The 22,784-nt window shown below is 41.5% G+C and overlaps 1 protein-coding gene across 2 annotated transcripts in view; it reads left to right on the top strand.

Annotated features, from left to right (window-relative positions):
- The window catches only part of adamts3 (ADAM metallopeptidase with thrombospondin type 1 motif, 3), a 554,270-nt gene that overhangs the window by 390,505 nt on the left and 140,981 nt on the right, over window positions 1-22,784 (top strand). For both annotated transcript variants that reach the window (XM_034170793.1, XM_034170794.1), the window contains exon 10: window positions 13,079-13,211. In XM_034170793.1, coding sequence (XP_034026684.1) covers window positions 13,079-13,211 — 133 coding nt within the window. The remainder of the gene's footprint in view (window positions 1-13,078; window positions 13,212-22,784) is intronic.

Genomic DNA, 22,784 nt, shown 5'->3' with positions numbered 1-22,784 from the left:
TCTGGCCAGTTTTCTTAAATCCTCCAAACCGTGACTATCCAGGGTTGGGACCAGGAAGCAGAGTTGTAGTCTTACACACCTCTCTGCAGCTTCTCTCCCCCTGCCATCCCCTCATTACCCCATCCCCGTAGAGACGGTGCCTGCTCCCAGACCACCAATAACCAGCAAAAATCTATTTAAGCATAAAAATTCAAAAAGAAAAAATAATATAGCACCTTCAACTGCACCACAGATTAAAACAGTTAAATGTGGTCTATTAAACATTATGTCTCTCTCTTCTAAGTCCCTGTTAGTAAATGATATAATAATTGATCAACATATTGATTTATTCTGCCTTACAGAAACCTGGTTACAGCAGGATGAATATGTTAGTTTAAATGAGTCAACACCCCCGAGTCACACTAACTGCCAGAATGCTCGTAGCACGGGCCGAGGCGGAGGATTAGCAGCAATCTTCCATTCCAGCTTATTAATTAATCAAAAACCCAGACAGAGCTTTAATTCATTTGAAAGCTTGACTCTTAGTCTTGTCCATCCAAATTGGAAGTCCCAAAAACCAGTTTTATTTGTTATTATCTATCGTCCACCTGGTCGTTACTGTGAGTTTCTCTGTGAATTTTCAGACCTTTTGTCTGACTTAGTGCTTAGCTCAGATAAGATAATTATAGTGGGCGATTTTAACATCCACACAGATGCTGAGAATGACAGCCTCAACACTGCATTTAATCTATTATTAGACTCAATTGGCTTTGCTCAAAATGTAAATGAGTCCACCCACCACTTTAATCATATCTTACATCTTGTTCTGACTTATGGTATGGAAATTGAAGACTTAACAGTATTCCCTGAAACCTCCCTTCTGTCTGATCATTTTTTAATAACATTTACATTTACTCTGATGGACTACCCAGCAGTGAGGAATAAGTTTCATTACACTAGAAGTCTTTCAGCGCTGTAACTAGGTTTAAGGATATGATTCCTTCTTTATGTTCTCTAATGCCATATACCAACACAGTGCAGAGTAGCTACCTAAACTCTGTGAGATAGAGTATCTCGTCAATAGTTTTACATCCTCATTGAAGACAACTTTGGATGCTGTAGCTCCTCTGAAAAAGAGAGCTTTAAATCAGAAGTGCCTGACTCCGTGGTATAAATCACAAACTCGCAGCTTAAAGCAGATAAGCAGATAACCCGTACGTTGGAGAGGAAATGGCGTCTCACTAATTTAGAAGATCTTCACTTAGCCTGGAAAAAGAGTCTGTTGCTCTATAAAAAAAAAGCCCTCCGTAAAGCTAGGACATCTTACTACTCATCACTAATTGAATAAAATAAGAACAACCCCAGGTTTCTTTTCAGCACTGTAGCCAGGCTGACAGAGTCAGAGCTCTATTGAGCCGAGTATTCCTTTAACTTTAACTAGTAATGACTTCATGACTTTCTTTGCTAATAAAATTGGAACTATTAGAGAAAAATTTACTCATAACCATCCCAAAGACGTATCGTTATCTTTGGCTGCTTTCAGTGATGCCGGTATTTGGTTAGACTCTTTCTCTCAGATTGTTCTGTCTGAGTTATTTTCATTAGTTACTTCATCCAAACCATCAACATGTCTATTAGACCCCATTCCTACCAGGCTGCTCAAGGAAGCCCTACCATTATTTAATGCTTTGATCTTAAATATGATCAATCTATCTTTATTAGTTGGCTATGTACCACAGGCTTTTAACGTGGCAGTAATTAAACCATTACTTAAAAAGCCATCACTTGACCCAGCTATCTTAGCTAATTATAGGCCAATCTCCAGCCTTCCTTTTCTCTCAAAAATTCTTGAAAGGGTAGTTGTAAAACAGCTAACTGATCATCTGCAGAGGAATGGTCTATTTAAAGAGTTTCAGTCAGGTTTTAGAATTCATCATAGTACAGAAACAGCATTAGTGAAGGTTACAAATTATCTTCTTATGGCCTCAGACAGTGGACTCATCTCTGTGCTTGTTCTGTTAGACCTCAGTGCTGCTTTTGATGCTGTTGACCATAAAATTTTATTACAGAGATTAGAGCATGCCATAGGTATTAAAGGCACTGTGCTGCAGTGGTTTGAATCATATTTATCTAATAGATTACAATTTGTTCATGTAAATGGGGAATCTTCTTCACAGACTAAGGTTAATTATGGAGTTCCACAAGGTTCTGTGCTAGGACCAATTATATTCACTTTATACATGCTTCCCTTAGGCAGTATTATTAGACGGCATTGCTTAAATTTTCATTGTTACGCAGATGATACCCAGCTTTATCTATCCATGAAGCCAGAGGACACACATCAATTAGCTAAACTGCAGGATTGTCTTACAGACATAAAGACATGGATGACCTCTAATTTCCCCCTTTTAAACTCAGATACAACTGAAGTTATTGTACTTGGCCCCACAAATCTTACAAACATGGTGTCTAACCAGATCCTTACTCTGGATGGCATTACCCTGACCTCTAGTAATACTGTGATAAATCTTGGAGTCATTTTTGATCAGGATATGTCATTCAAAGCGCATATTAAACAAATATGTAGGACTGCTTTTTTGCATTTATGCAATATCTCTAAAATTAGAAAGGTCTTGTCTCAGAGTGATGCTGAAAAACTAATTCATGCATTTATTTCCTCTAGGCTGGACTATTGTAATTCATTATTATCAGGTTGTCCTAAAAGTTCCCTGAAAAGCCTTCAGTTAATTCAAAATGCTGCAGCTAGAGTACTGACGGGGACTAGAAGGAGAGAGCATATCTCACCCATATTGGCCTCTCTTCATTGGCTTCCAGTTAATTCTAGAATAGAATTTAAAATTCTTATTCTTACTTATAAGGTTTTGAATAATCAGGTCCCATCTTATCTTAGGGACCTTATAGTACCATATCACCCCAATAGAGCGCTTCGCTCTCAGACTGCAGGCTTACTTGTAGTTCCTAGGGTTTGTAAGAGTAGAATGGGAGGCAGAGCCTTCAGCTTTCAGGCTCCTCTCCTGTGGAACCAGCTCCCAATTCAGATCAGGGAGACAGACACCCTCTCTACTTTTAAGATTAGGCTTAAAACTTTACTTTTTGCTAAAGCTTATAGCTAGGGCTGGGTCACGGATCAGGTGACCCTGAACCATCCCTTAGTTATGCTGCTATAGACTTAGACTGCTGGGGGGTTCCCATGATGCACTGAGTGTTTCTTTCTCTTTTTGCTCTGTATGCACCACTCTGCATTTAATCATTAGTGATTGATCTCTGCTCCCCTCCACAGCATGTCTTTTTCCTGGTTCTCTCCCTCAGCCCCAACCAGTCCCAGCAGAGGACTGCCCCTCCCTGAGCCTGGTTCTGCTGGAGGTTTCTTCCTGTTAAAAGGGAGTTTTTCCTTCCCACTGTTGCCAAGTGCTTGCTCACAGGGGGTCGTTTTGACCGTTGGGGTTTTTACGTAATTATTGTATGGCCTTGCCTTACTATATAAAGCACCTTGGGGCAACTGTTTATTGTTATTTTGCGCTATATAAATAAAATTGATTGATTGATTGATTAGTTCCGGCTTTATTGGGAATCGTCGAAAAAAATTATTCAACATGTCGAATAATTCCGGGAGCGCTCCTGGAGAATTTGCGTGACGACGGAGACAACGCGAACAACGGCGTTTGATACTTTTTAATCGCCGTTTCATCCTGCCCCTTCCTGTAGTGCCGCCGTTTACTCTGCCATAATTGGTGGCCGGCGTTGTATCCCTAACCAATGGCGTGTAAAACGGCAATAGAGCCCACATCGACGACCTCAAAGGCGTTTTAATCGGCGACAGAGGAAGACAAAATGGCAGTGCTAGCGGACAGTACGCCGTTCTAAACACCACCTCCCGGTTAACAGCGTTCCAAATGGCCGATAGGTGGCTGTCAGTATAAAAATGCTAGCGCACTGCATGCAGGCCTCTCACTCGCGGCCAGCTCCAGATATTTTTGCAGAGAAGCTCCAGTATGCCTCCTAAAAGAAAATTGGCAGTGGCAAGGACTTACCAAGAGGTCTGGTTCAGAAGCAGAGGGTAGCCCTGTGGTAGAGACAAGCAACACGTTGAGGAGGGGAAAAGAAGAGGAAAAGAAAAGGCTGAGGATGAGCTCCCTCCCCCTGCAGTGACAGCTGCTTCAGCCTATTATACTCTGGGGACGGTGCCTATATGCAAAACTTCCTGGAGTAACGCAGGATTTGCCTGGATAAATCCAGCGGTACACAGGGCATTATCGGCGGCAGCAGAACACCGCCGTTCTCACACGCGTCTTAACCTGCGATTGTAAAGGATAGAACTGGGTATTAACCCCCGTTGCCTGACATGTGCCGGATGCTACGGCGTCAAAACGCTAAATAAGTGATAAAACGCCGCTAAATCCGACGAATAAAGCCGCGTTTTATCCGCGTATTTGCGGCTAGTACGGCGTTCAAAACGGCGGCGAAATGCTCCGCCCCTTTCCACCGTGAAAACAGCCGGAACTACCACGAACTTCGGTCTACGTACTACCCGCCGACAAAACCGTCTATGTGTAACCTGGGCTTTAATAAACAATTACTGCAATGTGGAAGGAGTTTGACTGGAAGAAGAAAAATACATGTTAGATCCCCATACATTATGTCAAAATACAAGCAGTCATCTGACTTATGATGCTGGAGGGGATGGAGATATATCAATCAATCAATCAATCAATTGTTTTTATATAGCGCCAAATCACAACAAACAGTTGCCCCAAGGCGCTTTATACTGCAAGGCAAGGCCATACAATAATTATGTAAAACCCCAACGGTCAAAACGACCCCCTGTGAGCAAGCACTTGGCTACAGTGGGAAGGAAAAACTCCCTTTTAACAGGAAGAAACCTCCAGCAGAACCAGGCTCAGGGAGGGGCAGTCTTCTGCTGGGACTGGTTGGGGCTGAGGGAGAGAACCAGGAAAAAGACATGCTGTGGAGGGGAGCAGAGATCAATCACTAATGATTAAATGCAGAGTGGTGCATACAGAGCAAAAAGAGAAAGAAACAGTGCATCATGGGAACCCCCCAGCAGTCTACGTCTATAGCAGCATAACTAAGGGATGGTTCAGGGTCACCTGATCCAGCCCTAACTATAAGCTTTAGCAAAAAGGAAAGTTTTAAGCCTAATCTTAAAAGTAGAGAGGGTGTCTGTCTCCCTGATCTGAATTGGGAGCTGGTTCCACAGGAGAGGAGCCTGAAAGCTGAAGGCTCTGCCTCCCATTCTACTCTTACAAACCCTAGGAACTACAAGTAAGCCTGCAGTCTGAGAGCGAAGCGCTCTATTGGGGTGATATGGTACTACGAGGTCCCTAAGATAAGATGGGACCTGATTATTCAAAACCTTATAAGTAAGAAGAAGAATTTTAAATTCTATTCTAGAATTAACAGGAAGCCAATGAAGAGAGGCCAATATGGGTGAGATATGCTCTCTCCTTCTAGTCCCCGTCAGTACTCTAGCTGCAGCATTTTGAATTAACTGAAGGCTTTTTAGGGAACTTTTAGGACAACCTGATAATAATGAATTACAATAGTCCAGCCTAGAGGAAATAAATGCATGAATTAGTTTTTCAGCATCACTCTGAGACAAGACCTTTCTGATTTTAGAGATATTGCATAAATGCAAAAAAGCAGTCCTACATATTTGTTTAATATGCGCTTTGAATGACATATCCTGATCAAAAATGACTCCAAGATTTCTCACAGTATTACTAGAGGTCAGGGTAATGCCATCCAGAGTAAGGATCTGGTTAGACACCATGTTTCTAAGATTTGTGGGGCCAAGTACAATAACTTCAGTTTTATCTGAGTTTAAAAGCAGGAAATTAGAGGTCATCCATGTCTTTATGTCTGTAAGACAATCCTGCAGTTTAGCTAATTGGTGTGTGTCCTCTGGCTTCATGGATAGATAAAGCTGGGTATCATCTGCGTAACAATGAAAATTTAAGCAATACCGTCTAATAATACTGCCTAAGGGAAGCATGTATAAAGTGAATAAAATTGGTCCTAGCACAGAACCTTGAGGAACTCCATAATTAACTTTAGTCTGTGAAGAAGATTCCCCATTTACATGAACAAATTGTAATCTATTAGACAAATATGATTCAAACCACCGCAGCGCAGTGCCTTTAATACCTATGGCATGCTCTAATCTCTGTAATAAAATTTTATGGTCAACAGTATCAAAAGCAGCACTGAGGTCTAACAGAACAAGCACAGAGATGAGTCCACTGTCCGAGGCCATAAGAAGATAATTTGTAACCTTCACTAATGCTGTTTCTGTACTATGATGAATTCTAAAACCTGACTGAAACTCTTCAAATAGACCATTCCTCTGCAGATGATCAGTTAGCTGTTTTACAACTACCCTTTCAAGAATTTTTGAGAGAAAAGGAAGGTTGGAGATTGGCCTATAATTAGCTAAGATAGCTGGGTCAAGTGATGGCTTTTTAAGTAATGGTTTAATTACTGCCACCTTAAAAGCCTGTGGTACATAGCCAACTAACAAAGATAGATTGATCATATTTAAGATCAAAGCATTAAATAATGGTAGGGCTTCTTGAGCAGCCTGGTAGGAATGGGGTCTAATAAACATGTTGATGGTTTGGATGAAGTAACTAATGAAAATAACTCAGACAGAACAATCGGAGAGAAAGAGTCTAACCAAATACCGGCATCACTGAAAGCAGCCAAAGATAACGATACGTCTTTGGGATGGTTATGAGTAATTTTTTCTCTAATAGTTAAAATTTTGTTAGCAAAGAAAGTCATGAAGTCATTACTAGTTAAAGTTAATGGAATACTCAGCTCAATAGAGCTCTGACTCTTTGTCAGCCTGGCTACAGTGCTGAAAAGAAACCTGGGGTTGTTCTTATTTTCTTCAATTAGTGATGAGTAGAAAGATGTCCTAGCTTTACGGAGGGCTTTTTTATAGAGCAACAGACTCTTTTTCCAGGCTAAGTGAAGATCTTCTAAATTAGTAAAGAAGGAATCATATCCTTAAACCTAGTTACAGCGCTTTCTGAAAGACTTCTAGTGTAATGAAACTTATTCCCCACTGCTGGGTAGTCCATCAGAGTAAATGTAAATGTTATTAAGAAATGATCAGACAGAAGGGAGTTTTCAGGGAATACTGTTAAGTCTTCTATTTCCATACCATAAGTCAGAACAAGATCTAAGATATGATTAAAGTGGTGGGTGGACTCATTTACTTTTTGAGCAAAGCCAATAGAGTCTAATAATAGATTAAATGCAGTGTTTAACTGCACATTTAACTGTTTTAGTCTGTGGTGCAGTTGAAGGTGCTATATTATTTTTTCTTTTTGAATTTTTATGCTTAAATAGATTTTTGCTGGTTATTGGTAGTCTGGGAGCAGGCACCGTCTCTACGGGGATGGGGTAATGAGGGGATGGCAGGGGGAGAGAAGCTGCAGAGAGGTGTGTAAGACTACAACTCTGCTTCCTGGTCCCAACCCTGGATAGTCACGGTTTGGAGGATTTAAGAAAATTGGCCAGATTTCTAGAAATGAGAGCTGCTCCATCCAAAGTGGGATGGATGCCGTCTCTCCTAACAAGACCAGGTTTTCCCCAGAAGCTTTGCCAATTATCTATGAAGCCCACCTCATTTTTTGGACACCACTCAGACAGCCAGCAATTCAAGGAGAACATGCATCTAAACATGTCACTCCCGGTCCGATTGGGGAGGGGCCCAGAGAAAACTACAGAGTCCGACATTGTTTTTGCAAAGTTACACACCGATTTAATGTTAATTTTAGTGACCTCCGATTGGCGTAACCGGGTGTCATTACTGCCGACGTGAATTACAATCTTACCAAATTTACGCTTAGCCTTAGCCAGCAGTTTCAAATTTCCTTCAATGTCGCCTGCTCTGGTCCCCGGAAGACAATTGACTATGGTTGCTGGTGTCGCTAACTTCACATTTCGCAAAACAGAGTCGCCAATAACCAGAGTTTGATCCTCGGCGGGTGTGTCGCCGAGTGGGGAAAAACGGTTAGAGATGTGAACGGGTTGGCGGTGTACACGGGGCTTCTGTTTAGGGCTACGCTTCCTCCTCACAGTCACCCAGTCAGCCTGCTTTCCCGGCTGCTCGGGATCTGCCAGGGGGTAACTAACGGCGGCTAAGCTACCTTGGTCCGCACCGACTACAGGGGCCTGGCTAGCTGTAGAATTTTCCACGGTGCGGAGCCGAGTCTCCAATTCGCCCAGCCTGGCCTCCAAAGCTACGAATAAGCTACACTTATTACAAGTACCGTTACTGCTAAAGGAGGCCGAGGAATAACTAAACATTTCACACCCAGAGCAGAAAAGTGCGGGAGAGACAGGAGAAGCCGCCATGCTAAATCGGCTAAGAGCTAGTAGCTACGCTAAGCTAGCGGATTCCTAAAAACACGCAAAGTGAATAATGTGTAAATAATTTAGAGGTGATTCAGCAGAAGGAGTGCTTTAGTTAAGGCATGTAAAGATTACACTGGGAAACAAATCGTAATCTAGATAACTAGATCAATCTAACTGCGCAGATTAAACAGCTAACAGATACAGAAAAACACCGCTGTGCTCCGGAACAGGAAGTGATACAATACCGCAGTGAGAGCCAACCACCAGACTTTACACATATATGTCGTGGTTTTCAAAGGAAGCGATAAATGATATGAACTCCTTGATATAGGTTATGATATAGAAACTCAACTATTTACTCAGGATTGTTGTATTTACAAAGTAAGAAGGTTGTTAATATATAGGGGCTGATAACTAAAGGTTTATATGTGACAAATGTGTGCAAACAGCATAGCTCCTGCAAAAAAAAAAAAAGTGCATGCTGATTTACCAACAGTGTGCACGGACTGCATCTTTTCTCTTCTTCCATCTCCTTCTGTCCTCTGTCCCACTAACTACCTGCATGTCCTCCCTCAGCACTAGGGATGGGTATCGAGAACCGGATCCTTTCGGGTATCGTTAAGAAATGATTCGATCCACCGACATCAATAAGCTTTTTGCTTAACGATTCTGTAATCGGTCCTTCAGAGTGGCCGTTATTTTGGGGGGTGTTTGCCAGGAAAATGATCATTTCTCTACATTGATTACAGATCCTGCAGCAGGTCCATAATCAACTTTTCTGCAGCACGGCTTTGCTTTGAACCTTGAACCAATTGAAGCAGTGGTTCGCAGATTGAAGTAGTGCTTCGATCTATTGCTTCCTTTATTCTTTCTTTCGCTTAATTTTTCCACGCTAAAACCCTAAAGAGCATATGTCTGTGAGTATTATTTACCTTTTTATGTTAAACTGACCTGTTATGGTGTTCTGAAACAGTTGATAGATGTATTTTATAACTTAAAAACGAGAGCCATGCTAACGCGTTAGCATGTCTATGCCATTTTCAGTGTTAAAAGTTAGCATTAAGCAGTTGCAGCTGTCATCAAGTTCGGGTGCATTTGTTTTCAAATTGTAATATTTTTAAAATTTATTTTTTTATATATTAATAATCTAATCATTATTATATACAATATATGCTTATTATATACAATTTTAGAGAAAGAGACAAAAAGAACCTGAATAGAAACACAACAGAAAATATAAAACCAACTAACAATGAACATACATACATAAATAAATACATACATACAGAAATAAATAAGTGTTTCCTGTGAACACCTAGTGACTCTTACGCCTCCATTTCATCCCTGTCTTATTTAAGTTTAATGACAGTTTGTTTTGGTCAAACCATATTTTCAATGTGTTAATTTCTTCAGTGATTTCCTCCAGAACTATCTGCCAAACTTGAAAACTGCTGCATCCTAGAAAGAGCAGAATACTACTGGAATGAATTTGAATGAGGAAAGGTTTTTTTCCTCACCTAAATGGATGCTGCACTCACTCCAGTTTATCGTCTAAAATAGTCCCAGATTGCATTTCATAGCTTCTAGAATTGAAACATTTTCGTGCAGGTGATGTTGGGGGGTAATTTTGGGTTTCAGCTTTTTTTTTGTTTTTCACCACTTTCATCCCTGAATATGTCAATTGTGAGTCACTTTTGTGCGGATTAAACTTTCTAACTGGGACTCCTGTCTTGTTGCAAGAAAGAAACGAGAATCATCCTCCGTTCTGTTCACACAGCTCCAAACGCTGCGCGGCTGTCTGCCGAGTCAAATTAGAGCTATAGAGTCCAGTCGGAATTAATAACTTCAAACCAAAACACCGTTTTGTTTATTTTTATTTATGTCCAGAGATCAAGGATACAGTGACCAATTTCATATTTATTTACTTTAAGACTCAATGGAATACATAGAAAACCTGTAAAGCCTACTTTTAGTACAAAATTCACAAGGTATCGATAAGGGAATCGATAAGGAATCGGATCGATAAGCAGAATCGATAATGGCATTGATATCGATAAAATCTTATCAATACCCTTCCCTACTCAGCACATCCATAAACCTCCTTATTGGCCTCCCTCTTCTCCTCCTGCCTGCTTGCTCCATCCTCAGCATCCTTCTCCCTATATACCCTGGGTCCCTCCTTTGCACATGTCCAAATCATTTCAGTCTCATTTCTTTGACTTTGTCTCCAAACCATCCTTCCTGTACTGTCCCTCTGATCCATTCATTCCTAATCCTGTCCATCCTCATCACTCCCAATGAAAATCACAACACCTTCAGGTCTGCCTCTTCCAGCTCTGCCTCTGTCTTTTTGTTAGCAGCACCACCACTGAACCACACAGCACAGCTGGTCTCACACTTTCTCCTTCACTCGTGCAGATATCCTTTTGTCACAAATCAGTCATGCACCTTTCTCCACCAACTCCCTTCTTCACCCCCCTTCTATATTTTCCATTACTTCCATTACTTGTTGAGCTCAAGTATTTAACCCCATCTACCTTTACCACCTCTACTCCTTGCAGCCTCCCTGCAGCACAGTAGCTCAGTGGTTCACACTCTTTCCTCAGGAAAGGTTGAAGTTTGATTTGCATGTTCTTCCTATGTCTGCTTGGGTTTCCTCTAGGGTCATCGGTTTCCTCCTCCCATTAGAAACATGCACATTAGGGCCTGCACCTTTCTCTGCCATTTCAGTTTATTTATATTGTGCCAGATCACAACAGACAGTAAATTGCCCCAGTTTAATCTTACCAACCCCTCTGAGAAAGCACATAGGCAACAGTAAATGGACTGCATTTATATAGTGCGTTTCCATCTGCATCAGAAGCTCAAAGCGCTTTACAATTTTGCCTCACATTCACCGATTCACAAGATACACTCATATATCGATGTCAGGGTGCTGCCATGCAGGGTGTTCACTACATACCAGAATCAACTAGGGGATTATGGACCTTGCCCAAGGGCCCTTAGTGATTTTCCAGTCTGTCTGGGTTTTGAACCGAGGATTCTCTGCTCTGAAGCCCAACACTTAACCACTAGACCAGGGGTAGGCAACCTGTTCCAGAAAGAGCCATGAGGGTGCAGGTTTTCTTTGCAGCCACTGACTCCACCAGGTGATTTCACTGATTAATATCACTTTGAGCAGATGGAATCAGTTAATCAGTGAAATCACCTGGTGGAGTCAGTGGCTGCAAAGAAAACCTGCACCCTCATGGCTCTTTCTGGAACAGGTTGCCTACCCCTGCACTAGACCATCACCTCCCTGTGGTGGTAAGGCACAGTGGTAACAGTGGTAAGGAAAAACTCTGCCCTTGACCAAGACAGTGTCTCTACATCTGGCACCGGACTGTCTGCACACTGCTCCCAGTGGTTCAATCGTGTCTACCTTTAATAAGGATGGGTTAAATGCAGTGGATAAATTTCATTTTATATATGTGCAATGACAGTGCTCTTTTTCAACATCAAGCCATATTGCTGCTCACAGAGCTTGACCTGTTTTCTAAGCCTAGCGACCCTTCCTCATAACTTCAGGCTGTGGTTGATCAACTGTATCCTTCTGTATTTAATGTAGCTCTGCACATTTCTGTTATTCCCTTATTCTTAAAAATTGGAACCAGCACACTTTCGCACTTCTCTGGTGTCCTCTCACTTTCCAAGATTTTGTTGAAACAGTTTTGTTAAAAACTCCACTGCCATCTCTCCTAAACATGTTCATGCCTCCATTGGAATGGCATCTGAATCAACTGCCTATCCACTCTTTGTCCTCTTTATAGCTGCCCTCACTACATCCTTACTTATCCCTTGCACTTTCTGATTTACTCTCTCCACATCATCCAACCTTCTCTTGCTCTCATTTTCTTCATTCATCAGCTCCTCAAAATATTCCCTCCACCTTCTCAACATGCTCTCCTCGCTTCTCAGCACATTTAAGTCCACTTCCTTTATCACCCTAAAATGCTACACACCTTTTCTAGCTTCGTCCCTTTGTGTGGCCAGTCGGGAAAGAGTCTTTTTCTCCTTCCGTAGTGTTAAACTTCATGTACAGCTTGCTATATGCCCTTTCCTTCACCTTTGCCACATCTTGTACTCCTTTCTACTTTCATCATCTCTCTCACTCTCACTCTCACTCCCAATTCTTTTTCACCAACCTCTTTCTCCTCATACTTTTTTCTGGCCATCTTCACTCCTCCATCAGGTCTCCTTCTCTTCCTTCTTCTGTCCACATGTCCCACGCAGTACCTTCAGAGCTGTTTCCCTCACGACATCTGCTGTTGTTTTAAGTTGTCCAAAATCACCTCATCTCCATTCAGAACCTGTCTCAACTTATCACTGAATTTCACACAACAGTCTCCCTCCTCCATCTTCGTCCTTGGTCAGCTCTCACTGTCTTCTTCTTGTTCACTTCCAAAGTCAACCTACCAATCATCATCTGATGCCATCTTGCTAAGCTCTCTCCTGCCACCACCTTGCATTTTAATAATAATCATCTTAATTTGGTGTTTTTCTTTAAAGATTAACATAACTGGATTTAATTTAAGACAGTGTAACTAATTGTTCATATTGTACTGAATGGAATATTTGAGTGTTTGAATTTTTTAAGTAATTTTTGTCCAGTGATTGACACAAGCATAATCTGTCTTTTTGTATATTCTGATAGCACATATGACTGTCTCCTGGATGACCCCTTTAAACACGACTGGCCGCAGCTCCCTGAACATCCAGGTATTAACTACTCCATGGACGAGCAGTGTCGTTTTGACTTTGGAGTGGGCTACAAGATTTGCACTTCAGTGAGTACACACTTCAGACTTGAAGGTGGCAGAAATAGCAGGGATGTTGATGGCTCACACATACTTTGAAATGTCAGTGGACTCGGGCACTGTTATGTACTTCAAACATGCACCTGTTGATTTGCCTCAGTCACACATGGAGTCAAGTTACCGGTCTATTGTCTGTACAACTATTATTTTTTAACCACTCACTGTTTGAGTTCATAATTTCATACTTCAAAAGAATACAGTTGCTCAGTGAGGCAGCTACAGCGGTGCTCAAAACTTTGTGAACACTTGAAGTTTTACATGACTGAATGCTGTAATGACATCAAATTTTAACAATAATAATTATTATTCATGCTTATTCATAATAAAATTTCAAATATGATACCTTTAAACTTGCATTGAAAACCATTCTCCACAACATGACAAAATTACAATAAAAATCTAATCTTCAAAACAATGGTATGCATACCTATACACACACCTGTAAGTGTAACACAACCAAATCATCACTGTTTGAGACAGCATTCTTTAGACAAGTCAGGGGATGGACACATGAACATTTTTCAAGTCAGTGAAGATGTCTTGGACTTAATTTACTTCAGTTATTAAGAGATACAAGCAGAATGGGACTGTGTAGTAAATCTTCCTGGAGGAAGACGTGACTGACCGTGCATGGAGGAGATGAGTGAAAGAAGCTTCCAAGACATTGTCCCATGTGAACTGCAGAGGCGGTTTGTGTCTTTGTGATTCTGTGCTCACGGTCAGCTACATGTGCACGAATCACACATCGTGGAAGGCACAGCAACATGGACCAATACGGCAGCTGAAAAGCTGTTTTCTAGTTTGTGAAACTTTGTAATTAATGTATTGCTGTTAAGTGCCACAGATGGTGTTGACTTACTTAGAATTTTAAGGAAGGATGGTGGGTGGGAACGCTTTACAAGTGCAGTACATATTTGGATCAAATCATTAACAAGATTATGGAAAACCAGCTCAACCTTGATATGAATAAATTGATAACTCCGTCTGTTACATGTTAGAGGAGACTTCAAGCTATACTGATTATAACATCAGAAATAAATAGCTTATTGTGTCAGATGATGATAGAAATGAATTCAGTTTTAATTAAAATGATGCAGTGAAGTGGATCATTTACATGTAGGTTTTGAATTGAATTTACACCTGCTGGATCTATTTACACGTCAAGGAGAAGATTTTAAATGACACTAGTCTAGATAAAAGTTTTCAGCATATAACTGAAGGGAACCTGTTGTGCATAATTGGTTTTTGTTGACCTTTTACGCTGGCATACGTTATAAAAGTTGCATAGTTCTGAGACCACACATGCAGACATTCTCCTACTGTGAGCAAAATTAAGGCCTGTTGTGGAAAATTAAGAAATGTGTTTGAGTAATTTACTATTTCATTGTGTCAGTCACTGTCAGGAATCTTGGTATCATTTTTTACGAGTTTCTCTCCTTTGATGCATATATCAAAGAAGTGATGAATGGCACTTTATTATTTGCAAAATATTGCAATGATCAGATAAATTCTGTCTATGCCCAATGCTGAGGTATTCATCCATGCATTTCTGTCATCTAGAGTTGATTTTTGCAGTTCTTTGTTTTCACGGTTGCCAGTTAAAAGCATTAGAGGTCTGCCCGTGATCCAGAATGCAGCTCCTTGAGATTTAACTCAAACTTTGATCACTTAACCCTGGTGTTGGCAACTCTTCATTGGTTGTTCATGTGAGGGCAGATTTTAATGTTTTGTTGTTGACATTTAAGATTTTTCATGGCTGCACACCCTCCTGTATGGCTAATTTGTTTCAGTCATATGTACAGTTGTGCTCAAAAAGTTTACATACCCTGCCTGGCAGAATTTTTGATTTTTTTGTTTTGTTTTTTGTTTTTTTTCCTTTTGCCATTTTTCAGAGAATATGAATGGTAACACAAAAACTTATTTTTCACTCATGGTGAGTGGTTGTGTGAAGCCATTTATTTATTGTCAAATATCTGTGTTATGCTTTTTAAATCATAATGAGAACTTAAAAGAAATTAACCAAATGACCCTGATCATTTGGCCTGATAACATGTGCACAGGTTGACACACACAGGTTTGAATGGCTACAAAAAGTAATTATCCTCATCTGTGATTTATTTTCTTGTAATCAGTGTGTGTATAAAAGATCATTAAATTTATGGGGTCCTGACATACCCTTGCATCTTTCATCCAGTACTGCACTGACATTTATGGTTTCTGAGTCATAGGGAAAGCAAACAAATTGTCAAAAAATAAGGTAATTTAACTGTATAAAACAGGAAATGGATATTAAAAGATATCCAAGGGACTGAGAATGCCAATCAGCAGTGTTCAAGCTCTAATTAAGAAGTGGAAAGTGAGAGATTCTGTTGGAACCAAACCACAGTCAGTTAGGCCAACAAACATTTCAGTAACAGCTGTCAGGAAAATTGTTCAGGATACAAAGAAAAACCCACAAATAGCTTCAGCTGAAATGAAGGACTCTCTAAAAAAAAAATGGTGTGGCTGTTTCAAGATACACAATATGGAGGCACTTGAAGAAAAATGTGCTGCATGGTCGAGTCACCAGAAGAAAGCCATTACAACCCCTGGCAATAATTATGGAATCATCGGCCTCGGAGGATGTTCATTCAGTTGTTTAATTTTGTAGAAAAAAGCAAATCACAGACATGACACAAAACTAAAGTCATTTCAAATGGCAAATTTCTGGCTTTAAGAAACACTATAAGAAATCAGGAAAAAAATTGTGGCAGTCAGTAACGGTTACTTTTTTAGACCAAGCAGAGGGAAAAAAATATGGACTCACTCAATTCTGAGGAATAAATTATGGAATCACCCTGTAAATTTTCATCCCCAAAACTAACACCTGCATCAAATCAGATCTGCTCATTAGTCTGCATCTAAAAAGGAGTGATCACACCTTGGAGAGCTGTTGCACCAAGTGGACTGACATGAATCATGGCTCCAACACGAGAGATGTCAATTGAAACAAAGGAGAGGATTATCAAACTCTTAAAAGAGGGTAAATCATCACGCAATGTTGCAAAAGATGTTGGTTGTTCACAGTCAGCTGTGTCTAAACTCTGGACCAAATACTAACAACATGGGAAGGTTGTTAAAGGCAAACATACTGGTAGACCAAGGAAGACATCAAAGCGTCAAGACAGAAAACTTAAAGCAATATGTCTCAAAAATCGAAAATGCACAACAAAACAAATGAGTAACGAATGGGAGGAAACTGGTGTCAACGTCTGTGACCGAACTGTAAGAAACCGCCTAAAGGAAATGGGATTTACGTACAGAAAAGCTAAACGAAAGCCATCATTAACACCTAAACAGAAAAAACCAAGGTTACAATGGGTTAAGGAAAAGCAATCGTGGACTGTGGATGACTGGATGAAAGTCATATTCAGTGATGAATCTCGAATCTGCATTGGGCAAGGTGATGATGCTGGAACTTTTGTTTGGTGCCGTTCCAATGAGATTTATAAAGATGACTGGCTGAAGAGAACATGTAAATTTCCACAGTCATTGATGATATGGGGCTGCATGTCAGGTAAAGGCACTGGGGAGATGGCTGTCATTACATCATCAATAAATGCACAAGTTTATGTTGCTATTTTGGACACTTTTCTTATCCCATCAATTGAAAGGATGTTTGGGGATGATGAAATCATTTCTCAAGATGATAATGCATCTTGCCATAGAGCAACAAATGTGAAAACATTCCTTGCAAAAAGACACATAGGGTCAATGTCATGGCCTGCAAATAGTCCGGATCTTAATCCAATTGAAAATCTGTGGTGGAAGTTGAAGAAAATGGTCCATGACAAGGCTCCAACCTGCAAAGCTGATCTGGCAACAGCAATCAGAAAGTTGGAGCCAGATTGATGAAGAGTACTGTTTGTCACTCATTAACTCCATGCCTCGGAGACTGCAAACTGTTATAAAAGCCAGAGGTGGTGCAACAAAATACTAGTGATGTGTTGGAGCGTTCTTTTGTTTTTCGTGATTCCATAATTTTTTCCTCAGAATTGAGTGATTCCATATTTTTTTCCCTCTGCTTGGTCTAAAAAAGTAACCGTTGCTGACTGCCACAATTTTTTTTTCCTGATTTGTTATAGTGTTTCTTAAAGCCAGAAAGTTGCCATTTGAAATGACTTTAGTTTTGTGTCATGTCTGTGATCTGCTTTTTTTCTACAAAATTAAATGAACATCCTCCGAGGCCGGTGATTCCATAATTTTTGTCAGGGGTTGTACTACGCAAATGCCACAAAGTAACCCACTTACAATACGCCAAACAGCATAGAGAATAAAGTAATTTCGAGTGATGAGACCAGAATCAAACTTTTAAAAATTACTGTGACTGTTTCGGGTTTCTGGCAAAACAATTTCCTTCAGGCTTAATAAAGTTCCCCTTATTATTCTTATGATGTGCAGTTGATGCCTGATAACGTGATGGTTTGTTTTGGAAATGATGAATCAAATGGATTGCATTTTGTCTGGTAAAATATTTCATTCTTCATATAAAGAACAGACAATACAATAATTAACATCCCTCTGTTCCCTGTTCCTCTGTATATGAACCACGGAATTAATGAACTGACATGATTGAATAATTGTGAACACATCAACCGGCTCTGGCGTGTGCAGCTGTCCAGCGCGCAGCGCACTGAAGGACACGGTGTGTTTCAGAGGACACCGAAGGACACCACATCATGTGGACTATCACTTACATGGCGGACGTGACATTTGGATCGTCAGCTGAGCGGTCATAGCATCAGACAGAAATATTCATATGGAGCAGCCTAGCTGATCTCGTTTGCAGCGCACATTGATGCACTGCTGAAGGCATTATGTGTTTTTATTTCCTACCATCTCAGGAAAGCATGCCGATGTGTGCATCACAGTGCAGTCTTCAGAGGTGGTGTTCTACATGGCACGATATGTATTCTCCAGCTGTGAGCAGTGACAACACAGGGCTAAAGTACTGCAGCTTGTTGGCGACACACCCACCTGTTCGGTGCAAATCACAGCTGCAGAACACATATCTGCCATCAACTCATAACATGCCACAGCAAAGAATGTGTGACCGGGCGCTCATAACATGCTGATCATTGTTTTATTATAATTATTTATTGTTCATTGTTGTAATTTAACATGTTGTGTTCACCCTGTCAGTGTCAACCGAGAGAGTGAGTCTGAGCTGAACACACGCCTGTATCTGCAAAGTGAAGCAAAGCCATCACACATGAATGAGCTCCTCATTGCTTGCATTTTGTTTTATCACTGTTTCTTTTAATTGAACACCTCGCTGTCACTCGCACTCTTGACAACATGCGTTTATCGTCTGACAGCGTCAGTGAGCCTGCACTGACATGATCTGAGTGACACGCCCCCTTGGGGTCACAGCTGGCTTCACTCAAAGCCCCACATTGCGACAGCGTGCCACGTGGCTGTCCGCTCGATGACCATGCTGGCCATGGACCAAGCGTTTTATATTTGTAAATCTGTAGTGATGGCATGTGTCCACTGCTGTGTGGTGATCCCACATCCAGAGGGACATGCGGAATATGACATGATGGGCAGGCCACAGCTCCGACATGCAGGTCAGCTGTCCGCGCGACCCTGACCACATGCATCAACTCGCGTGGGCACGAAGCTGCGTGCACCTGCACGTGTGGTACTACAGCTGAAATGATCATAATGTCCCATTTTGTGTAATGGGAGGGAATGTGTTACATGCGTTTATCATGGACATGACAGTCCATCCAGATGTGCACACTGCACTGTACAGAGATCGCACTGCAATCCGGCAGATGTTTTGTGGGCCGCTGAAGAGGAGGTACTGCTGGCCCACCACCACAAGATGGTGCCCTGCTTGAAGTGCGGGCTTCAAGCATGAGAGGGCGTCGGAGCGACCGGGAGTGACAGCTGTCACTCATCATCAGCACCAGCTGTCACTCATCCACTACTCATCACCATCACCATAAAGGCCGGACTGCAACTCCACCTCCCCGCAGAGAAATCAGCTACCATAAAGGTAATTCTCTGCTGAATCTAAACCGAACAATAGTCTGATCTCTTTTGCAGCCGTTTTGCTGTGATGTTTTCCTTGTCTGCTGTATTGGTGTTTGGTGTGGATTGCGACGGCTTCGCCTCACACCCCAACCAGATAAGTGGTTTCACAGGAGCTGCACGAGTGTGTTATTGGAGGTGGAGGATCTCCCTCCTTACGGAACACAGACTGAAGGATTACTGAGTGTGCGAACTCACACTCATCTGCACTGTTTCTGTTCTCTCTGCCAGCAGTACCAGGTCTGACAGCTGGAGACGGTGGCCACCTGGGGACCCAGGACTTGGCGGCTCCGGTGTTCTTCAGATCCGTTGGTGGTGGAAGCCGTGTGGGATCCGGCTCGTTTCTGGACGGACGTCTCCTATCCTCGAGCCTGCCCACACGTCACTCAACGTATATATGACTGTTTTTCCAAACCTGTTTTGTCTGTATTCCGTTGTGCACGTCATAACATTAAATTGTTACTGTTTTGGCTTATCCATTGCCCATTCATTTATGCCCCCTGCTGTGGGTCCGTGTTCCTACACTTTCACAACAGATGTTGGTACATTTTCCACCTCAGCCGCACCTCCGCAATGTTGGATTGTGGTTTGGGGTGGGAACACATGACACGCTGGCAGTGTTGCTGTGTGTGTGTGTGTGGCGGGGGGGGGTACTGTACACTTGCATGACATTTCATTTATGTGGCGGGAAGGACACTGCACACCATATCTGATGCTTGGGGGGAAGGAGGAGGGAAGACACAGCACACTCGTTGGGCACTTTGAAAATGTGCAGCCATTAGCAGATCCAGCCCGAAAGTGGTCACCTGCTCTCTGTTCTCGTGCTTGCAGTGCGAATGGCCCCACCTTTTCTAAGTGGCACCTGGACTCTGGGCGACTTTGGCCAAGAGTGGGTCAAATGGTCACTCGCATGGCATTTGCCGACTTTTGGACGCTTTACTTACTGGATAATACTAATATATAATACTTAATATAATATATATCCGAGTGTGTCCATTCTGGATTCAAAGATAAATTTTTCTGTCTATTTTTCTCATTTTAGTGTCTGTTTCCCCTACTCAGTTCTTCAGACTTCAGTGGCCCTGACTGCTCATGGCTGCCTGTGTCTGACTGGAGCATTGCTCTGAATAAATGATTTGACTGGTTACATAGCATCACGTGGGATGAGTGACAGTGCACGCAGTTGGTCTGTGTTTCTTGTGTACATGCAGTGGGGCCAAAAGTATTTAGTCAGCACCTGATTGTGCAAGTTCTCCTACTTAGGAAAATGAGAGAGGTCTGTAATTTTCAACATAGGTTCACTTCAACTGTGAGAGACAAAATGAGAAAAAAAAAAAATCCAGAAAATCACATTGTAGGATTTTTAAAGAATTTATTTGTAAATTATGGTGGAAAATAAGTATTTGGTCACCCACAAACAAGCAAGATTTCTGGCTCTCACAGACCTGTAACTTCTTTAAGAAGCTCTTCTGTCCTCCACCTGTTACCTGTATTAATAGCACCTGTTTGAACTTATCTGTATAAAAGACACCTATCCACAACCTCAAACAGTCAGAATCCAAACTCAACCACAGCCAAGACAGCTGTCGAAGAGAGGGGCGCATGCACACGCAGCGACCGGCAGCGAGAGTTTGGCATTCAAGTTTATTGTTTTAATACTTGTTTTTAAGTGTCTTTATGTCTCCATTGTATGTTTACTGTTGTGTGAAGGCCCATTCTGCTGCTAAATGAAATGGATGCGCTTTATTTTGCTGCATTGTGGCTTATATTTCATACCCTGTTTGTGAGGGATCTCACCGGAGCTGTCAATCCGACAGGGACACGTCATACTTACTCCAGAGACGATGCAGCTGAACTGTGTCAGTCTGAATCGCGTAACGGATGTCGTGTTACCAGAGTTTATCCCAAGGGATCTTAATTACCTGGTCTTTAATAAAAGTGATTTGACAAAGAAGAAGAGGAGAAAGCGGGGAGACGAGGTGGTGTCAGGCTGTGTGTGTGTAAACAGCAGCTCATCAGGATCCCCCTGCCCGCCGTGATTATGGGAAACGTCCAGTTCCAGAGAAATAAAGTGGATGAACTACAAGGAAAAGTCCACTTCAAAAGGATTTTAGGAACACTTGCGTTATGGCCTTTACTGAGACGTGGCTCACTGAGGAAGATCAAGACTCTGATCTGCTCATCGATGGTTTTGGAGCTCTGCTTCGTCTCAATCGCCAGGCTGAAGTGACAGAAAAACACAAGGAGGCGGGGTATGTTTGTACATCAACAAACAATACTGCACCTCTGTGACTGTCAGAGAGAAAATCTGCACACCAGATGTTGAACTTTTATCTGTGTCACTGCGTCCTTTTTATCTGCCCTATGAATTCCCACAACTTTTTATAACAGTACTATACATTTTTCCAAAGGCAAATGCTGCCTGTGCCTCTAGTACTGTTTTTAATGTTGTCCACAAATTGCAGTCCATCTCACCTGATGCTCCTAATTTTATGTTGGGAGATTTTAATCAGGTCTCTTTGGAAAAAACCCTAACAAACCTCTATCAATATGTTACCAGGCGTGGTAAGACTTTGGATTTATGTTATGGGTCAATTAAAGATGCTTTTAAATCAATCCCTCTTCCCCCTTTGGGTTCTGTAGATCATACTCCTGCCAACCTACAAGACTGTTCTAAATAGGGGAAAAGTACAAACCAAGGAGGTGAAAGTCTGGACTGCTGGAAAAAGAAAAAGAAGGATGCCTTTAAAAGAAAAAAAAGGATGCCTTTAAAAGAAAAAGAAGGATGCCTTTAAAAAGAGAGTAGATTCAGACCACCAAGAAACTTAAAACGGAGATTCTTAAAGCAAAACAGAGCTACAAGTCTGAGTTGGAGAAGAAGATGGCAGCTTTTAACCTTGGGTCAGCGTGGTCTAGTATGAAGGCTATTGCGGGCCTCCAAAATACGGAAAATAGCACAAACATTACTTTAAATAGTTTCAACTCAGATATTGAACTAGCTAATGCTCTTAATTGCTTTTTAATCATTTTAACATTTCCAATTTTAGTAAGGAAACCCAGGAACTTGGTCTCAGGCTTCGTGAGCCCTTTTCCTTTAACCAGTGGGATATTGAAAAAGCCTTCCTTAGCACAAAAATAAACAAGAGTCATTGTCCAGACAATACCTGCGGCCACTTACTCAAATCTTGTGCAAAAGAGCTGATTCCAGTTTTTTTTTTTTTTTTTTTTGTCATATTTTTAACCAGTCTTTGGAAACACAGCATGTTCCCAAAGTGTGGAAAGATGCTGTTGTGTTCCCAGTTCCTAAATCCAGTAATCCCACAACTTCGAATGGTTTTACGCCAGTTGCCCTAACATCAATTCTGATGAAAATTTTTGAGAAATTGCTTTTTAGACATCTGGAGGGAAGTGGGTGTCATGCCCGGCTTTTATTTATTGACTTCTTCTCAGCTTTTAACACAATTC

The sequence above is a fragment of the Thalassophryne amazonica genome, chromosome 5 (genome assembly GCF_902500255.1).
Source record: "Thalassophryne amazonica chromosome 5, fThaAma1.1, whole genome shotgun sequence".
NCBI classification, from domain to species: Eukaryota; Metazoa; Chordata; class Actinopteri; order Batrachoidiformes; family Batrachoididae; genus Thalassophryne; species Thalassophryne amazonica.
The sequence above is the reverse complement of the archived record's forward strand: the minus strand, read 5'-3'. Positions and strand labels throughout refer to the sequence as shown.